Source organism: Carcharodon carcharias, chromosome 5 (assembly GCF_017639515.1).
Source record: "Carcharodon carcharias isolate sCarCar2 chromosome 5, sCarCar2.pri, whole genome shotgun sequence".
NCBI classification, from domain to species: Eukaryota; Metazoa; Chordata; class Chondrichthyes; order Lamniformes; family Lamnidae; genus Carcharodon; species Carcharodon carcharias.
Genome location: NC_054471.1, coordinates 19,395,629 through 19,417,475, shown reverse-complemented (window position 1 = coordinate 19,417,475; position 21,847 = coordinate 19,395,629). Strand labels below are relative to the sequence as shown.

Sequence of the window (21,847 nt, the reverse complement as noted above, 5' to 3'; positions counted from 1 at the left end):
CTCCAACACGCCTCAACCACAGGGCACCCTCACCCCACCTCCAACACGCCTCAACCACTCAACCACAGGGCAGCCCTTCCCCCCTCCTCCCACATGCCTCAACCACAGGGCAGTCCGCACCACCCCCCCCCCCAACACGCCTCAACCACAGGGCAGCCATTCGCTCCCCCCTTCCTCCAACACGCCTCAACAATAGGGCAGTCATTCCTGCCTCCTCCAACACGCCTCAACCACAGGGCAACCCTTCACCCCTCCTCCTCCAACACGACTCGACTGCAGGGCAGCCCTTCCCCCCCACTCCCTCCTCCAACAAGCCTCAACCACAGGGCAGCCATTCCCCCCCCTCGTCCAATCCGCCTCAGCCATAGGGTAGCCCTCCCCGCCCCCAACACACCTCCAGCACAGGGCTGCCCTTCTCCCCCACTCCTCCAACACGCATCAACCACAGGGTAGCCCTTCCCCCCTCCTTCCTCCATCACAGCTCAACCACAGCGAAGCCCTTCAACCCCCCTCCTCCAACACGACTCAGCCACAGGGCAGCCCTTCCCAACCCCTTCTCCAACACGCCTCAGCCATAGGGCAGCTCTTCCCGCCCCCAACACGCCTCAAGCACAGGGCAGTCCTTTACCCCTCCTCCGACAACACACTTCAACCACAGGGCAACCCTTTCCCCCCTCCTCCAACACTCCTCAACCACAGGTCAGCACTTCTCCCCTCCTCCAACACGCCTCAAACACAGCGAAGGCCTTCAACGCCCCTCCTCCAACACGCCTCAACCACAGGGCAGCCCTCACCCCACCTCCAACAATCCTCAAGCACAGGGCAGTCCTTCTCCCCTCCTCCAACACACCTCAACCACAGGGCAGCTGTTCCCCCCCTCCCTCCTCCAATATGCCTCAAACACAGCGAAGCCCTTCAACCCCCCTCCTCCAACACGCCTCAACCACAGGGCAGCCTGTCCCCCACCTCCTCCAACATGCCTCCACAACAGGGCACCCCTTCCCCACTTCCCTTCCAACACGCCTCAGCCATAGGGCAGCTCTTCCCATCCCCAACACGCCTCAAGCACAGGGCAGCACTTTACCCTCCTCCGACAACACACTTCAACCACACAGCTGCCCTTCCCCACCCCCTCCAGCATGCCTCAACCACAGGGCAGCCCTTCCCCCCTCCTCCAACACCCCACAAGCACAGGGCAGCCCTACCAACCCCGCCAACACGCCTCAACCACAGGGCAACCCTTCACCCCTCCTCCTCCAACACGACTCGACTGCAGGGCAGCCCTTCCCCCCCACTCCCTCCTCCAACAAGCCTCAACCACAGGGCAGCCATTCCCCCCCCTCGTCCAATCCGCCTCAGCCATAGGGTAGCCCTCCCCGCCCCCAACACACCTCCAGCACAGGGCTGCCCTTCTCCCCCACTCCTCCAACACGCATCAACCACAGGGTAGCCCTTCCCCCCTCCTTCCTCCATCACAGCTCAACCACAGCGAAGCCCTTCAACCCCCCTCCTCCAACACGACTCAGCCACAGGGCAGCCCTTCCCAACCCCTTCTCCAACACGCCTCAGCCATAGGGCAGCTCTTCCCGCCCCCAACACGCCTCAAGCACAGGGCAGTCCTTTACCCCTCCTCCGACAACACACTTCAACCACAGGGCAACCCTTTCCCCCCTCCTCCAACACTCCTCAACCACAGGTCAGCACTTCTCCCCTCCTCCAACACGCCTCAAACACAGCGAAGGCCTTCAACGCCCCTCCTCCAACACGCCTCAACCACAGGGCAGCCCTCACCCCACCTCCAACAATCCTCAAGCACAGGGCAGTCCTTCTCCCCTCCTCCAACACACCTCAACCACAGGGCAGCTGTTCCCCCCCTCCCTCCTCCAATATGCCTCAAACACAGCGAAGCCCTTCAACCCCCCTCCTCCAACACGCCTCAACCACAGGGCAGCCTGTCCCCCACCTCCTCCAACATGCCTCCACAACAGGGCACCCCTTCCCCACTTCCCTTCCAACACGCCTCAGCCATAGGGCAGCTCTTCCCATCCCCAACACGCCTCAAGCACAGGGCAGCACTTTACCCTCCTCCGACAACACACTTCAACCACACAGCTGCCCTTCCCCACCCCCTCCAGCATGCCTCAACCACAGGGCAGCCCTTCCCCCCTCCTCCAATACCCCACAAGCACAGGGCAGCCCTACCAACCCCGCCAACACGCCTCAATCACAGGGCACCCCTTCCCCCTCAACAACAGGGCAGCCCTTCCACCCCCCTCCTCCAACACGCCTCAACCACAGGACAGCCCTTCTCCCTCCTCCAACACGCCTCAACCACAGGGCAGCCCTTCCCCCTCCTCCAACACGCCTCAACCACAGGTCAGCCATTCCCCCCTCATCCTACATGCCTCAACCACAGGGCGGTCATTCCCGCCTCCTCCAAAACGCCTCAACCACAGGGCAGCCTTTCCCCCCTCCCTCCTCCAACACGCCTCAACCACAGGTCAGCCATTCCCCCCTCATCCTACATGCCTCAACCACAGGGCGGTCATTCCCGCCTCCTCCAAAACGCCTCAACCACAGGTCAGCCATTCCCCCCTCATCCTACACGCCTCAACCACAGGGAAGCCCTTCAAACCTCCTCCTCTAACACGCCTCAAGCACAGGGCAGCCCTTTACCCCTCCTCCGACAACACACTTCAACCACAGGGCAGCCCTTCCCAACCCCTCCTCCAACACCCCTCAAGCACAGGGCAGCCCTTCCCTCCTCCTCCGACAACACGCCAAATCCACAGGGCAGCCATGCCCCCCACCTCCAACACACCTAAACAACAGGGCAGCCCTTCCACCCCCCCCTCCTCCAACACTCCTCAACCACAGGGCTGCCCTTCCCCCTCCTCCTCCAAACACGCCTCAACAACAGGGCAACCCTTACCCCCTCCTCCAACATGCATCAACCACACAGCTGCCCTTCCCCACCCCCTCCAGCATGCCTCAACCACAGGGCAGTCATTCCCGCCTCCTCCAACACGCCTCAACCACAAGGCAGCACTTCACTCCTCCTCCAACCCGCCTCAAACACACAGCAGCCCTTACCCCCTCCTCCAACGCACCTCAACCACAGGGCACAGGGCAGGCCTGACCCCTCCTCCAACACGCCTCAACCACAGCGAAGCCCTCCAACACGCCTCAACACAGGGCAGCCCTTCTCCCCTCATCCTACACGCCTCAACACAGGGCAGCCCTTCTCCCGTCCTCCAACATGCCTCAACCACAGCGAAGCCCTCCAACACGCCTCAGCCACAGGGCAGCCCTTCCCAAACCCTCCTCCAACACCCCTCAAGCACAGGACAGCCCTTTACCCCTCCTCCGACAACACACTTCAACCACAGGGCTGCCCTTCCGCCCTCCTCCAACATTCCTCAACCACAGGTCAGCCCTTCCCGCTCCTCCTCCAAACACGCCTCAACAACAGGGCAACCTTCACCCCCCTCCTCCAACACCCCTCAACCACAGAGCAGCCCTCCCCGCCCCCAACACGCCTCAACCACAGGGTAGCCCTTCCCACCCCTCCTCCAACACAACTCAACCACAGGGCAGCGCCCCCCCACCCCCCCCCCCCACCCCACCAACCCCCCCAACACACCCCAAACACGGGACAGCCCTCACCCCACCGCCAACACACCTCAACTACAGGGCAGCCCTTCCCCCCCTCCTCCAACACACCTCAACCACAGGGCAGTCATTCCCGCCTCCTCCAACACACCTCAACCACAGGGCAGCGCTTCACTCCTCCTCCAACACACCTCAAATACAGTGCAGCCCTTCCCCCCTCCTCCAATGCACCTCAACCACGGGGCAGGCCTGACCCCTCCTCCAACATGCCTCAACCATAGGGCAGCCCATCCCGCACCTGCTCCAACATGCCTCAACAACAGGGCACCCGTTCTCCTCTTCTCCTCCAACACGCCTCAACAACAGGGTGCCCCTTCCCCTCTTCTCCTCCAAACATGCCTCAACCACAGGGCAGCCCTTCCCCCCTCCTCCAACATGCCTCAACCACAGGGCAGTCATTGCCGCCTCCTCCAACACGCCTCAACCACAGGGCAGCCCTTCCCCCCACTCCCTCCTCCAACACGCCTCAACCACAGGGCAGCCCTTCCCCCCACTTCCTCCTCCAACAAACGTCTACTACAGGGCAGCCCTTGCCCCCTCCTCCAACACGCCTCAACCGCAGGGCAGTCCTTACCCCTCATTCGAACACGCCTCAACCACAGGTCAGTCATTCCCCTTCCTTCAACACGCCTCAACCACAGGGCAGTCCTTCTCCCCTCCTCCAACACGCCTCAACCACAGGGCAGCCCTTCTCCCCTCCTCCAACATGCCTCAACCACAGGGCAGCCCTTCTCCCCTCCTCCAACATACCTCAACCACAGGGCAGCCCTTCTCCCCTCCTCCTCCAACATGCCTCAACCACAGTGAAGCCCTTCAAACCCCCTCCTCCAACACGCCTCAGCCACAGGGCAGCCCTTCTCCCCTCCTCCTCCAACATGCCTCAACCACAGTGAAGCCCTTCAAACCCCCTCCTCCAACACGCCTCAGCCACAGTGCAGCCCTTCCCAACCCCTCCTCCAACACCCCTCAAGCACAGGGCAGCCCTTCCCCCCTCCTCCAACGCACCTCAACCAAAGGGCAGCCATTACCCCCCCCTCCTCCAACACGCATCAACAATAGGGCAGCCCATCTCTCCCACCTGCAACACGCCTCAACAAGAGGGCAGCACTTCCCCCCATCTCCTCCAACACACCTCAAACAGAGGGAAGCCTTTCCCCCCTCCTCCTCCAACATGCCTCAAACACAGGGCAGCCCTTCCCTCCCACCCCCCAACATACCTCAACCACAAGGCAGTGCTTTACCCCTCCTCCGACAACATACCAAAACTACAGGGGAGCCCCCCTCTCCTCCCCCCTCTAACATGCCTCAACCACAAGGCAGCCCTTCACCCCTCCTCCTCCAACACGCCTCGACTACAGGGCAGCCATTCCCCCCCACTCCTCCAACACGCCTCAGCCATAGGGTAGCCCTTCCCGCCCCCAACACATTGCAACAACAGGGCAGCCCTTCCACCCCCTTCCTCCAAAACGCCTCAACCACAGGGCAGCCCTTCCCCCCTGCTCCTCCAACATGCCTCAACTACAGGGCAGCCCTTCTCCGCTCCTCCAACACGCCTCAACTACGGGGCAGTCATTCCCGCCTCCTCCAACATGCCTCAACCACAGTGAAGCCCTTCTCCACTCCTCCAACACACCTCAACCACAGGGCAGCCCGCAGCCCCCCCCCCCTCGCCTCAATCACAAGGCAGCCCTTCACCCCTCGTCCTCCTACACGCCTCAGCCATAGGGCAGTCCTTACCCCCCCCTTCGAACACGCCTCAACCACAGGTCAGCCATTCCCCCCTCATCCTACACGCCTCAACCACAGGGCAGTCCTTACCCCCCCCTTCGAACACGCCTCAACCACAGGTCAGCCATTCCCCCCTCATCCTACACGCCTCAACCACAGGGCAGTCCTTACCCCCCCCTTCGAACACGCCTCAACCACAGGTCAGCCATTCCCCCCTCATCCTACACGCCTCAACCACAGGGAAGCCCTTCAAACCTCCTCCTCTAACACGCCTCAACCACAGGGCAGCCCTTCGCCCCTCCTCCAACATGCCTCAGCCACAGTGCAGCCCTTCCCCCCCCCTTCGAACACGCCTCAACCACAGGTCAGCCATTCCCCCCTCATCCTACACGCCTCAACCACAGGGAAGCCCTTCAAACCTCCTCCTCTAACACGCCTCAACCACAGGGCAGCCCTTTACCCCTCCTCCAACATGCCTCAGCCACAGTGCAGCCCTTCCCAAACCCTTCTCCAACACGCCTCAGCCTTAGGGCAGCTCGTCCCGCCCCCAACACCCCTCAAGCACAGGGCAGCCCTTTACCCCTCCTCCGACAACACACTTCAATCAAAGGGCAACCCTTCCCCACCTCCTCCAATACGCATCAACCACAGGGCAGCCCTTCCCAACCCCTCCTCCAACACCCCTCAAGCACAGGGCAGCCCTTCCCCCCTCCTCCGACAACACGCCAAAACCACAGGGCAGCCATGCCCGCCACCTCCAACACACCTAAACAACAGGGCAGCCCTTCCACCCCCCCCTCCTCCAACACTCCTCAACCACAGGGCTGCCCTTCCCCCTCCTCCTCCAAACACGCCTCAACAACAGGGCAACCCTTACCCCCTCCTCCAACATGCATCAACCACAGGGTAGCCCTTCCCCCCTCCTCCAACACCCCACAAGCACAGGGCAGCCCTACCAACCCCGCCAACACGCCTCAATCGCAGGGTACCCCTTCCCCCTCCTCCAACACGCCTCAACCACAGGGCAGCCCTTCCCCCTCCTCCAACACGCCTCAACCACAAGGCAGCACTTCACTCCTCCTCCAACCCGCCTCAACCACACAGCTGCCCTTCCCCCCTCCTCCAGCATGCCTCAACCACAGGGTAGCCCTTCCCCCCTCCTCCAACACCCCACAAGCACAGGGCAGCCCTACCAACCCCGCCAACACGCCTCAATCGCAGGGTACCCCTTCCCCCTCCTCCAACACGCCTCAACCACAGGGCAGCCCTTCCCCCTCCTCCAACACGCCTCAACCACAAGGCAGCACTTCACTCCTCCTCCAACCCGCCTCAACCACACAGCTGCCCTTCCCCCTCCTCCAGATGCCTCAACAACAGGGCAGCCCTTCCACCCCCCCTCCTCCAACACGACTCAACCACAGGGCAGCCCTTCCACCCCCCTCCTCCAACACGCCTCAACTACAGGCAGTCATTCCCCCCTCCTCCAACACAACTCAACCACAGTGCAGCCCTTCCACCCTTCCTCCTCCAACACAACTCAACCACAGGGCAGCCGTTCCACCCTTCCTCCTCCAACACAACTCAACCCCAGTGCAGCCCTTCCACCCTTCCTCCTCCAACACAACTCAACCACAGTGCAGCCCTTCCACCCTTCCTCCTCCAACACTACTCAACCACAGTGCAGCCCTTCCACCCTTCCTCCTCCAACACAACTCAACCCCAGTGCAGCCCTTCCACCCTTCCTCCTCCAACACAACTCAACCCCAGTGCAGCCCTTCCACCCTTCCTCCTCCAACACAACTCAACAACAGTGCAGCCCTTCCACCCTTCCTCCTCCAACACAACTCAACCCCAGTGCAGCCCTTCCACCCTTCCTCCTCCAACACAACTCAACAACAGTGCAGCCCTTCCACCCTTCCTCCTCCAACACAACTCAACCACAGGGCAGCCCTTCCACCCTTCCTCCTCCAACACAACTCAACCCCAGTGCAGCCCTTCCACCCTTCCTCCTCCAACACAACTCAACTACAGGGCAGCCCTTCCACCCTTCCTCCTCCAACACAACTCAACCACAGGGCAGCCCTTCCACCCTTCCTCCTCCAACACAACTCAACCCCAGTGCAGCCCTTCCACCCTTCCTCCTCCAACACAACTCAACCACAGGGCAGCCCTTCCACCCTTCCTCCTCCAACACAACTCAACCACAGGGCAGCCCTTCCACCCTTCCTCCTCCAACACAACTCAACCCCAGTGCAGCCCTTCCACCCTTCCTCCTCCAACACAACTCAACCACAGGGCAGCCCTTCCACCCTTCCTCCTCCAACACAACTCAACCCCAGTGCAGCCCTTCCACCCTTCCTCCTCCAACACAACTCAACCACAGGGCAGCCCTTCCACCCTTCCTCCTCCAACACAACTCAACCACAGGGCAGCCCTTCCACCCTTCCTCCTCCAACACAACTCAACCACAGGGCAGCCCTTCCACCCTTCCTCCTCCAACACAACTCAACCACAGGGCAGCCCTTCCACCCTTCCTCCTCCAACACAACTCAACCACAGGGCAGCCCTTCCACCCTTCCTCCTCCAACACAACTCAACCACAGGGCAGCCCTTCCACCCTTCCTCCTCCAACACAACTCAACCACAGGGCAGCCCTTCCACCCTTCCTCCTCCAACACAACTCAACCACAGGGCAGCCCTTCCACCCTTCCTCCTCCAACACAACTCAACCCCAGGGCAGCCCTTCCACCCTTCCTCCTCCAACACAACTCAACCCCAGTGCAGCCCTTCCACCCTTCCTCCTCCAACACAACTCAACCCCAGTGCAGCCCTTCCACCCTTCCTCCTCCAACACAACTCAACCCCAGTGCAGCCCTTCCACCCTTCCTCCTCCAACACAACTCAACCACAGGGCAGCCCTTCCACCCTTCCTCCTCCAACACAACTCAACCACAGGGCAGCCCTTCCACCCTTTCTCCTCCAACACAACTCAACCACAGGGCAGCCCTTCCACCCTTCCTCCTCCAACACAACTCAACCACAGGGCAGCCCTTCCACCCTTCCTCCTCCAACACAACTCAACCCCAGTGCAGCCCTTCCACCCTTCCTCCTCCAACACAACTCAACCACAGTGCAGCCCTTCCACCCTTCCTCCTCCAACACAACTCAACCACAGGGCAGCCCTTCCACTCTTCCTCCTCCAACACAACTCAATCCCAGTGCAGCCCTTCCACCCTTCCTCCTCCAACACAACTCAACCCCAGTGCAGCCCTTCCACCCTTCCTCCTCCAACACAACTCAACCCCAGTGCAGCCCTTCCACCCTTCCTCCTCCAACACAACTCAACCACAGGGCAGCCCTTCCACCCTTCCTCCTCCAACACAACTCAACCCCAGTGCAGCCCTTCCACCCTTCCTCCTCCAACACAACTCAATCCCAGTGCAGCCCTTCCACCCTTCCTCCTCCAACACAACTCAACCACAGGGCAGCCCTTCCACCCTTCCTCCTCCAACACAACTCAACCCCAGTGCAGCCCTTCCACCCTTCCTCCTCCAACACAACTCAACCACAGGGCAGCCCTTCCACCCTTCCTCCTCCAACACAACTCAACCACAGGGCAGCCCTTCCACCCTTCCTCCTCCAACACAACTCAACCACAGGGCAGCCCTTCCACCCTTCCTCCTCCAACACAACTCAACCACAGGGCAGCCCTTCCACCCTTCCTCCTCCAACACAACTCAACCACAGTGCAGCCCTTCCACCCTTCCTCCTCCAACACAACTCAACCCCAGTGCAGCCCTTCCACCCTTCCTCCTCCAACACAACTCAACCCCAGTGCAGCCCTTCCACCCTTCCTTCTCCAACACAACTCAACAACAGTGCAGCCCTTCCACCCTTCCTCCTCCAACACAACTCAACCACAGGGCAGCCCTTCCCCCCCCCAACACGCCTCAAGCACAGGGCAGCCATTCCTCCCTCCTCCTCCAAAATGCCTCAAGCACAGGGCAGCCATTCCCACCCCTTCAAACCACCTCAACCACAGTGCAGCCCTTTCCTCTTCCTCCAACATGCCTCAACCACATGGCAGCTGTCCCTCCATTTCCACCAACACGTCTCAACCATAGGTCAGCCCTTCACCCCTCCTCCAACACGCCTCAACTACATGGCAGCCCTTCCCTCTCCTCCAACACGCCTCAAACACAGGGCAGCCATTCCTCCCTCCTCCTCCAACACGCCTCAACCATAGGTCAGCCCTTCACCCCTCCTCCAACACACCTCAACTACATGGCAGCCCTTCCCTCCCTCCTCCAACACACCTCAAACACAGGGCAGCCATTCCTCCCCCCTCCTCCAACACGCCTCAAACACAGGGCAGCCCTTCCCTTCCTCCTCCAACACGCCTCAAACACAGGGCAGCCATTCCTCCCTCCTCCTCCAACATGCCTCAACAACAGGGCAGCCCTTCCCCCCTCCTCCAACACACCTCAACAACAGGGCAGCCCGTCCACACCCCCTCCTCAAACACACCTCAACCACAGGTTAACCTTTTCCCCCCCTCCTCCAAAATGCCTCAACCACAGGGCAGCCCTTCCCCCCTCCTCCAACACGCCTCAACAACAGGGCAGCCCTTCCCCTCTCCTCCAACACGCCTCAACAACAGGGCAGCCCTCTACCCCTTCCAACACGCGTCAATCACAGGGCAGCCCTTCCCCCCCCCTCCAACATGACTCAACCACAGGGCAGCCCTTCCCCCCACCCTCCAACATGCCTCAACCACAGGGCAGCCCTTCCCCCCTCCCTCCAACATGACTCAACCACGGGGCAGCCCTTCCCCCCACCCTCCAACATGCCTCAACCACAGGGCAGCCCTTCCCCCCTCCCTCCTCCAACATGCCTCAACCAGAGGGAAGCCCTTCACTCTTTCTCCTCCAACACACCTCAACCACAGGGCAACCCTTACTCCCCTCCTCCAACACGCCTCAACCACAGGGCAGCCATTCCCACCCCTCCTCGAATACGCCTCAACCACTGGCAGCCCTTCCCACCCACCCCCAACACACCTTAACCACAGGGCAGCCCTTCCCCCCATCTCCTCCAACATACCTCAACCACAGGGCAGCCCTTCCCCCCTTCTCAAACACGCCTCAACCACAGGGCAGCCCTTCCTCCCTTCTCCTACATGCCTCAACCACATGGCAGCCCTTCCCCCCCCCCACCTCCAACACATGTCAAACACTGGACAGCCATTCCCACCCACCCAACCCGCCTCAACAACAGGGCAGCCCATCCACCCATCTCCTCCAACCCACCTCAACCACAGTGCAGTCCTTCCCCCCTTCTCCTCCAACCCGCCTCAACAACAGGGCAGCCCATCCACCCATCTCCTCCAACCCACCTCAACCACAGGTGCAGTCCTTCCCCCCTTCTCCTCCAACCTGCCTCAACCACAGGGCAGCACTTCCCCGTCCTCCTCCAACACGTCTGAAACACAGGGCTGCCCTCCTCCCCACCCCCCAACACGCCTCAACCACAGGGTAGCCCTTTCCCCCATCTCCTCCAAACCGCCTCAACCACAGGGCAGCCCTTCCCCCCTCTTCCAACACGCCTCAACCACAGGTGCAGTCCTTCCCCCCTTCTCCCCCAACCTACCTCAACCACAGGGCAGCACTTCCCCGTCCTCCTCCAACACGTCTGAAACACAGGGCTGCCCTCCCCCCCCACCCCCCAACACGCCTCAACCACAGGGTAGCCCTTTCCCCCATCTCCTCCAAACCGCCTCAACCACAGGGCAGCCCTTCCCCCCTCTTCCAACCCACCTCAACCACAGTGCAGTCCTTCCCCCCTTCTCCCCCACCCTGCCTCAACCATAGGGCAGCACTTCCCCGTCCTCCTCCAACAGGTCTGAAACACAGGGCTGCCCTCCCCCCCCACCCCCCAACACGCCTCAACCACAGGGTAGCCCTTTCCCCCATCTCCTCCAAACCGCCTCAACCACAGGGCAGCCCTTCCCCCCTCTTCCAACCCACCTCAACCACAGTGCAGTCCTTCCCCCCTTCTCCCCCACCCTGCCTCAACCATAGGGCAGCACTTCCCCGTCCTCCTCCAACACGTCTGAAACACAGGGCTGCCCTCCCCCCCCACCCCGCAACACGCCTCAACCACAGGGTAGCCCTTTCCCCCATCTCCTCCAAACCGCCTCAACCACAGGGCAGCCCTTCCCCCCTCTTCCAACACGCCTCAACCACAGGTGCAGTCCTTCCCCCCTTCTCCCCCAACCTACCTCAACCACAGGACAGCACTTCCCCGTCCTCCTCCAACACGTCTGAAACACAGGGCTGCCCTCCCCCCCCACCCCCCAACACGCCTCAACCACAGGGTAGCCCTTTCCCCCATCTCCTCCAAACCGCCTCAACCACAGGGCAGCCCTTCCCCCCTCTTCCAACACGCCTCAACCACAGGTGCAGTCCTTCCCCCCTTCTCCCCCAACCTACCTCAACCACAGGGCAGCACTTGCCTGTCCTCCTCCAACACGTCTGAAACACAGGGCTGCCCTCCTCCCCACCCCCCAACACGCCTCAACCACAGGGTAGCCCTTTCCCCCATCTCCTCCAAACCGCCTCAACCACAGGGCAGCCCTTTCCCCAAGTCACATCAGGTGTAGTGTAGCTCTTGCTCCCATGCTTCCAGCGTGCCTGAATCTTGAAATCTAACAGACATCCCGAGCGCTGTGCAATGTTACTGTGTACACACCTCCGAGTTCCCCTCAAAGTGCAGCCTGCTAAGTGCACACCTGATGAATGCTGAATGATCCAGTCAGGAGTCGGGGTGGGGGGCTGGATGATTATGGTGGGCTGGCCCTATTATCATATGCAGATATATTACCATGAAGCTCCCAGTGTCTGACAATCTTAAATGTCCGGGTTGTTCTTAAGGCCTCACAGCGCGTGCGCGTAGAATGCGAAAATCAGACAGGTGGTTCGGAATCCTGCAGTGTCTGATGGCAGGAAGTGTGGCCCGTGATCGATGGGCTGAGCGGACGATTGCAAACTGGTTTCACGACGTCGTGAAACCGATTTTTGGCCTTCTCGCCATATTGTCTGTTCAAAAGGGATAGAAAGTCAGGGGAAGTGGCAGAAAGTCAAGCAGTTCAGGGAACATCTGCCACACTGAAGGTAAGTATGGAATAGGGGAACGTTGGTCAATGGCTCAAGAAGGGAGGTGCAGGGGGGGACGTGTGTACCTCCACTTTCTGTGTGTAGAAGGCATCTTTTAAACTTCCTTTTCTGTTTGATCTTCAGACCAAGTTCTTGCTGTCCACTGACTTCCAGCTTCAAATGATTTGATGTCCAGTTTACAGATTAGGAACCTGTTTTGCATGAATGTCTTAAGTGCACTCTTCAATTGCCATGTAAATCAGGCATGTTCGAATTTAAACAGAATGGGAATGGAGTGAGAATTTCACCTCTTCCACGGACTGAGTAGCTAAAATTACCAACAAGGAGTCATCTGGACAATTAAGGAACCACGCAAATGGATGTTCTAGGAAGAAAGTCACATGTAACCACTATCAATTCAAGTTCAGATAATCTTAATTAAAATCAAGTTAAGATACCATGCTGAGAGCAATTTAAGGGCTGAAAGCTTTTGTTTATGGAATGGGAGGCTGAGTCCTTAAGCAATGAAGTTGAAGCATTCTTCTTTAATCTCATTAATTAATGACATGCAATTGCTGTGGAGCTGGAGTTCACCAATTCCTGCACTGCAGGTGAATTGCTCAAGAACCCTGAACTGGAAGTAGCAAATGCTGAGAAGGGAATGCTGTGCCTTATTTGTTGGAAATTACCCCATAAACTGACAGTCATACACGTGCATATTTAAGGAAGAATTTCTGAATTTGAAAACCTCCTTGAGACAATCAAAAATCCCCAAATGATAACAGGTTGGAGCTAACAGCATTCGACGACTATCTGTTGTAGGACTGATCGCTAGGACATTAATTGCAACAATTTTATGATAATTTTAGCATTATGAGATTCAACAGAGGATCCCCAAAAGCTATTTATTTTCTAGCCTTCCAAGGAGGCTTACCCACATCAGCGACACTAAAGACTTGCCTTTGAGAGGCCACATATGGATAGAGTTCTGTGTCCCCTGTCATATTGTTTAATCCATAATAGTGAAGTACCTCATGTGCCAAATAATCTGGGGGCAGTTTTTTCAGCATACTGTCAGACAGTTTAAAGACACTGGCCTCTCGGGTCTCTCCTCCTCTTCCAGAACTTTCCTTTGGCTGGATATTGGTAATAGTGTTGAGAATTTCAGCCGCAGTGTTACTTTGGTACCTGAAGGAAAGAGGACAATAAATGCAGAGGATCTTTTAAAACTTGAGAATGCACTTTTCTAGAAGCTATCAATTGGTTTGGGTTTTCTAGCACAGTGCAGATCTCCTGTTGGCTGCTCTGAGGACTCCATTGGTTAAGTCAGTAACTAAATCATTTAATGAAGTTCACAAGTGTAATCTCTAGTCTATGCGGAGTTAGCCAACCTCAGGAAAGGCATTGCTAGGGAAATGAAAATTAGCCTCAGTGTCTGCTGATTGGACAGCAGACAACTGGTTTAGGTTCCTATCTTAGATTGCTATCCAATGATTTCTGCTGGAAGGGCACAGAAGTAGATCTGGATAAGAACAAAATTGGTGTTGTCTGTGAAAATAGCTGCTGAGCTCCACTGATTAGTTTCACATGAAAATTCAGACAGGAGATCAATAGATAACTTGCATCCATGAAACGGAACATCAAGAAGTCCATGGCTTCAAGAGAGGGTAAAGGATGAAAAAAAAGTCTCAATTTTTGGGTCTTTCTAAATTGCTTGCTTTCGGTTATTTTCACATCATAGTATAGTTCCTGTTTCTACAGTAATTCCATTACAAGTGCCTTAAGCTCAATATTAGTATAAAGAAGTACATTCAGTAACTAATATTATGGGAAAATTGTTCTGGGTTCTCCCACCACAGGAAATAATTTATGTATATCTACCCCACCAAATATTTTTCATTTAAAACATCTCAGGTCAATGACCTCTCGGCCTTCTAAATGCAAAGGAAGTCAATCCAACTTTACATAACCTGTCCTTATAGTTTAACTGTTTAAGCCCTAGTATCCTGCTGGTGAATCTGTGCTCTATCTCCTCTGAGACCAATACAGCTTTTCTCAGCTTCAGGTCCAGAACTGAATGCAGTTACTCTACATGGAATCTGACCAAGGCTTTGTGAAGCATCACTTTTGTATCCCAATCCATTTGAGATAAAGATCCAAATTCTGTTCGTCTTTCTTGTTCTGTACCTGTGCACTAGTCTTTAGTGATCGGTTCACAGATACACCCAAATGTGAGGCGATGCATTTTGGCAGAAGGGATAGGGAGAGACAATAGAGGCTTAATGGTACAGTTCTGAAGAGTGTGTGGAGACAGAAGGACCTTGGGTCTATTTGCATAGATCCTTGAAGATGGCAGGACATATTGAGAGAATAGATAGCAAAGCATATGGGCTCTTGGGCTTCATAAATAGATGTTATGATGATGTTGATGATGGATTCTTCTGATGGATGATTGTTCAACAAGGAATCCAATTGCTCATCATCTGGGCTGACCCAGGGAAACTGAGCTCTGATGAGCATGATCTCAATACCAGGTATTGACACTTTGCAAGAACTTTAGTGTTAGTGATTTTGTCCTGCCACATGATATTACAGATAGATCTTAAGCCTTGAAGGTGGAATGCATCTAGTGTGACACTAGTATGTTGCCCATGCCTCACACCCAGAGAGAAATGATGTGAAAACCACTGCATGGCATACATTGATCTTTGCAAGGCGATAGGCGATTTCATCTTTCAAGACCAAGGCTTTCAACACAGCAACTGTGAAGAGCTGTGGAAAATGCTGTACAAATATAGCTGCTGTGAAGATGATCAGGGGCATCCACTCATTCCATGATGGTATGATGCCTTTTTTGTCATCAATGACACCAAACAAGGCCGTGTAATGTTCTTTTTGCAGTCTATGTTTCAGCCATGCTCTTGTATGCCCTTAAAGATATTGTCACAGGAGTACACATTCAGGACAGATGGCAACCTCTTCAATCTGCAATGGCTCAAGGTTTGCGTAAAGATCACAGGAGAACTACTAACTGACCTCTTGTTTGCCGACGACTGTGCTCTCATAGCACAAACTCGAGAAGACATCCAGCTGTTTGTTAATTGCTTTGCTCAAGCTTCAAAACACTTCAGCCTTGCAATAAGTCTGACAGAGATCTTGTACCAACCTGCTCCTTGTCACAAACTCCAACACCCCATAATCACAATTAACAATATATCCCTCAACTCAGTTCAGAAGTTCTGCTATCTTGGGAGTATCCTCTTCAACAGCATGTTGGATGATGAAATTGGCCATTGTCTGGCAAAGTAAATAGAGGTAATGAGCACAAAATCAGAGAAGTTATGTTAAATCTTCATAAAGCTCTGATTAGGCCTTGACTATTAGTCCAGTCCTGGTCACCATACTTTAGGAAGGATGTGAGGGAGTTGGGAGGGTGCAGAAGGGTTTTACCAGAATGATTCTAGGGATGGGGGAATTTAATTACAAGGTTAGATTGGAGAAACAGGGGTTGTTCTATTTGGAGTAAAGGAGATTGAGGGCAGATTTGATTGAGGTGTACAAGATTATGACAGGCTTGGATAAGGTAAACAAAGAAAAGCTGTTCCCCATTAGCAGGTGGTACAAGGACTAAAGGACACAGATTTAAGGTTTTTGGCAAGAAATGTAGTGGAGATGTGAGGAAGAACTTTTACACAGCGAGTGGTAATGACGGGAACTCACTGCTTACGTGAATGGTAGAAGCGGAGACAATGAATGATTTCAAAAGGAAATGAAATGGGCTCTTGAAGGAAATAAACTCATATGTTCGTATTTTTGTATGTCCATATGGATGTTTGTATGTTTGTATGTTCGTATAGCTGGTATATGTTGCAGCCACAGCTAGTAGATGCGTTGCTGAGCAAGTGGACTACTCTGATCTGATGGTTTTGAATTTCTTGAGTGTTGTTGAAGCTGCACCTATCTGGGTAAATGGAGAGTATTCCATCACATTCTTGTGATGGCTTGAGCCTTGTCAATGGTCAATAGGCTCTGGGGAATTAGGAGTTGAGTTACTTGCCACAGAATTCCCAGCCCCTGAGCTGCTCTTGTAGCTGCAGTGTGCTACATTCCGCCAAGTGCTGTGTTGATGTTAAGGATAGTCATGCTCACCAGGAATTGAACTTGTTTCCATGTTTGGAACTAGGATATAATGAGGTCTGGAGCCAGGGATTCCTTTTGGAACACAAACTGAGCACAGGTGAGCAGGTTATGAGCAGATACTGAGCCAGTGTTGCTCGATAGGATCACTGATAGCGCCTTCCATTACTTTGTTGATGAGTGACAGTAGGCTGATGGGGCAGTAATTGACCAGATTGGATATTGGATATTTTGTGGACAGGACATACTTAGCAATTTCCCATTTTGCCTGGGGTCCCCGTGATCACAGATGCCAGTCTTCAGACAATTCTATTCACTTCACGTGATGTCAAGATTCAACTGACTGCCCTCGATATAGAAATGATACAGGTTCTGTAGCTGTACCAGAACAACTTGGCTATAGGCAATGCTAGTTCTGGAGCACAAGTCTTCAGTACTACAGTCAATTTTTGTCATAACCTGTACCATTCCTATATCGAGGGCAGCCAGTTGAATCTTGACATCACGTGAAGTGAATAGAATTGTCTGAAGACTGGCATCTGTGATCATGGGGACCTCAGGAAGAAGCCAAGACCATCATCCACTTGGCAATTTGGTTTGAAAATGTTGTTCAGCCTTGTCTTTTGTACTCCACTGTCGAGCTCCACCAGCGTTGAGGACTGGGATACTGAGAGGTTGTTTCCCATGGCTGGTAATCTAGAACATGGGGGCACAGTCTCAGAATAAGAGGGCAATCATTTAGGACTGAGATGAGAAAATTTTCTTCACTTAAAAGGTTGTGAATCTTTGGAATTCTCTACTCCAGTGGGATGTGGGTGCTCCAATGTTGTTTATATCTAAGAGCCTAATTTTGGCATTAACTCAATCACTTTCAGCGCTAGAATTTAACTTGTGCTGAGCTGTCTCATATGGACAGGCTCCTGATTCTAACTGGAGTTCAGTTCTCAGAGAGGGAAACCTGTTGGATCAGATATAAAAAACAGAAACTGCTGGAAAAACTCAGCAGGTCTGGCAGCATCTGTGGAGAGAGAAACAGAGTTAACGTTTTGAGTCCATATGATTCATCAGGGCTAAAGAGAAGTAGAAATGTGATGGATTTTATACTGTTTAAGAGGGGGTGGAGCAGATGGCCTTGTTCCAGCATTTTCTGTTCCTCCCCACCCCACTCCCTCACCCCCAACAGCCACTTGTTCTTATGTTTTGCTTTCACAGAGCGCTGACCCTTGTTCTGCTATTAACAGATTCCACCTTACCTTTATGCTACTATCAGCACCTTCTTTAGCCTTTAACACAACCTTTAACACACCCTTTGTCTTGTGTCCATGACACCTGTGTTAAATTTCTCCTTAGCTCCCACCTATCCCTGACCTTCTAGTTTGCTCCACCTGTTCCAACTTGATTCAATAAGTAGGGAGGGTTGATGCGAGGTTAAGGAACATAAAAGTACCATTTGTTTTAGGTTTGGTGATGACAAAACACTGAGATCACGAAAGAGAGCTGTAATTCCAGGTAAAATAGCTGAGGTAAGCCATTTTATAAGTACTGAAGTATGTTTCTAGTGAGATACCTATGCTGGTGAGTAAACCTTCTATGATAAAGGTACAAATGAAACTTGACATTGAGAGTGATTAGGCAATTATTTTTGGACACCCAGTCAGGATGTTACTGTACCTCCTTAACAACCTTTCTTTCATCCACCCAGGGAATGTGGGCATCGCTGGTTAGGGCAGCATTTATTGCCCATCCCTAATTGCCCTTGGGAAGGTGGTGGTGAGCTGCCTTCTTGAACCGCTGCAGTCCATGTGGTGTAGGTATACCCACAGTGCTGTTAGGAAGGGAGTTGCAGGATTTTGACCTAGCGACAGTGTAGGAAGGGAGGTATATTTCTAAATCAGGATGGTGAGTGACTTGGAGGGGAACTTTCAGGCAGTGGTGTTCCCATCTATTTGTTGCCTTTGTCCTTTGAGATGCTAGTGGCCATGGGTTTGGAAAGTGCTGTCTAAGGAGGCTTGGTGAGTTCTTACAATGCACCTTGTAGATGGTACACACTGCTGCTACTGTGCATCAGTGGTGGGGGTAGTGAATGTTTGTGGATGGGGTGCCAATCAGGCGGGCTGCTTTGTCCTGGATGGTGTCAAGCTTCTTGAGTGTTGTGGGAGCTGCACTCATCCAGGCAGGTGGCGAGAATTCCATTACACCCCTGACTTTCTTGTAGATGGTGGACAGGCTTTGGGGATTCAGGAAGTGAGTTACTCACTGCAGGATTCCTAGCCTCTGACCTGCTCTTGTAACCACAATATTTATATGGCTGGTCCAGTTCAGTTTCTGGTTAATAGTACCAGGATGTTGATAGTGGGGATTCAGTGATGGTAATGCCAATGAATGTCAAGGGCCAATGGTTAGGCTCCCTCTTGTTGGAGATGGTCATTGCCTGGCACTTGTGTGGCGTGAGTGTTACTTGCCACTTGTCAGTCCGAGACTAGATATTGTCCAGGTCTTGCTGCATTTGGACATGGACTGTTTCATGGACTCTGAGGAGTCGTGAATGGTGCTAAACGTTGTGCAATCATCAGTGAACATCCCCACTTCTGACCTTACGATGGGGAGGAAGGTCAGTGATGAAGCAGCTTAAGATGGTTGGGCCGAGGACACCACACTGAGGAACTCTTGTAGTGATGTCCTGGAGCTGAGATGATTGACCTCCAACAGCCGCAGCCATGTTCCTTTGTGCTACGCATGACTCCAACCAATGGAGAGTTTTCCCCAAATCCCACTGACTCCAGTTTTGCTAGGGCTCTTTGATGCCACACTCAGTCAAATGCTGCCTTGATGCTGGAGTCCAACTCTTTTGTCTATGTTTGAACCAAGGCTGTAATGAGGTCAGGAGCTTAGTGATCCTGACAGAACCCTAGCTGAGTGTCTGTGAGCAGGTTATTGCTAAACAAGTGCCGCTTGATAGCACTGTTGATGACCCCCTCCATTACCTTGCTGATGATGGAGAACAGACTGATGGGGCGATAATTGGCCGGGTTGGATTTGTCCTGCTTTTTGTGTACAGGACATACCTGGGCAATTTTCCACATTGCCTGGTAGATGCCAGTGTTGTAGCTGTACTGGAATAGCTTGGCTAGGGGTGCGGCAAATTCTGGGGCACAGATCTTCAGTACTGATGCTGGAATATTGTCAGGACCCATAGCCTTTGCAGTATCCAGTGCCTCCGGCCGTTTCTTGATATCACATGGAGTGAATCAAATTGGCTGAAGACTGGCATTTGTGATGCTGGGGACCACCAGAAGAGGCAGAGGTGGATCATCCACTTGGCACTTCTGGCTGAAGAATATTGAAAATGCTTCAGCCTTATCTTTTGCACTGCTGTGCTGGGCTCCTCCATCATCGAGGATGGGGATATTTGTGGAGCCTCTTCCTCCAGTGAGTTGTCCACCACCATTCACTACTGGGTGTGGCAGGACTGCAGAGCTTAGCTCTGTCTATCACTTGCTGTTATGTTGTTTGGCATGCAAGTAGTCCTTGCTATAGCTTCACCAGGTTGACACCACATTTTTAGGTATGCCTGGTGCTGCTCCTGGAATGCCCTCCTACACTCTTCATTGAACCAAGGTTGATCCCCTGGCTTGGTGGTAATGGTAGAGTGGGAGATATGCCAGGCCATGAGGTTACAGATTGTAGAGTACAATTCTGCTGCTGATGATGGCTCACAACACCTCATAAATGCCTAGTCCTGAGCTGTCAGATCTATTTGAAATCTATCCATTTAGCATGGTGGTAGTGCCACACAACATCAGGAACAGTAAAAGACTCAGGAAGGCAGTGCAGGAGTCCCCTGTGGTCATCCCCCTCTTTAACAGATATACTACTTTGGATACTGTTGAGGGGATGGCCTCTCAGGGGAAAGCAGCAACAGCCAAGTTCACGGCACCGTGGGTGGCTCTGCTGCTCAGAGGGGTGGGAGGAAAACAAGTGGCAGGGCTATAGTGATAGGAGATTCAATAGTTAGAAACAGACGCTTCTGTGGCCGCAAATGTGAATCAAGGATGGTATGTTGCCTCCCTGGTGCCAGGGTCCAGGAGGTCACGGAGCGGCTGCAGGACATTCTGGGGAGGGAAGGTAAACAGCCAGTGGTCGTGGTACACATTGGATGTGAACATGGGGGACACGATTGGGAAATTTGCAGATGACACAAAGATTGGCCGAGTAGTGGATAGTGTAGGGGATAGCCATAATCATCAAAACGAGATAGATGGGTTGGTGGAGTGGGCAGTAAAGTGGCAGATGGATTTTAACATAGAGAATTGGGAGGTCAAACAGTTACAGGGATTACAAAATAAATAGGAATATACTACGGGGGTTAGATGAAGTAAGAGATCTTGGCGTACAAATACACAGGTCCCTGAAGGCAGCAGTTCAAGTAGACAAGGTTGTAAAGAAGGAATATGGAATGCTCTCCTTCGTTGGCAGAGGTACAGAATATAAAAGTAAAGATATAATGTTGGAATTGTATAAAACACTGGTAAGGCCACAACTGGAGTATTGTGTGCAGTTCTGGTCACCACATTACAGGAAGGACGTAATAGCTCTGGAGAGAGTGCAGAGGAGGTTTACAAGAATGTTGCCAGGGTTAGAAAAGTGTAGCTACAAGGAGAGATTGGATAGGTTGGGGTTATTTTCCTTAGAACAAAGAAGGCTGAGAGGTGTCTTGATTGAGGTGTACAAAATTATGAGGGGAATAGATAGAATGGACACGATAAAATTGTTTCCCTTGGTGGAGAATTCTAGAACCAGGGGACATAGATTCAAGATAAGTGGCAGAAGGTGTAGGGGGACATGAAGAAGAACTTTTTTACACAGAGGGTAGTGGGTGTCTGGAATTTGCTGCCCAAGTTGGTGGTAGAGGCAGAAACTTTAAACTCTTTTAAAAAGTACCTGGATCTGCACCTAAAGTGCTGTAAGCTGCAGGGCTATGGGCCAGGTGCAAGAAGGTGGGATTAGAAAGGGCAGCTGGATGTCCTAGGGCTGGCATGGACAAGGTGGGCTGAATGGCCTCCTTCTGTGCTGTAACTTTTCTGTGGTTCTATGGTTCTAACACAATGGAGGGTATCTTCAAGGTGAAGGCAGGACTTCATCTCCACAAAGACTGT

The 21,847-nt window shown here is 53.8% G+C and overlaps 1 protein-coding gene across 1 annotated transcript in view; it reads right to left on the bottom strand.

Moving 5' to 3' along the window:
• The window catches only part of LOC121278118 (dynein heavy chain 8, axonemal-like), a 2,067,071-nt gene that overhangs the window by 42,848 nt on the left and 2,002,376 nt on the right, over nt 1-21,847 (bottom strand). Inside the window, 1 exon segment of the mRNA XM_041188205.1 lies at nt 13,586-13,742. Within this exon segment, the coding sequence (XP_041044139.1) occupies nt 13,586-13,742 (157 nt within the window).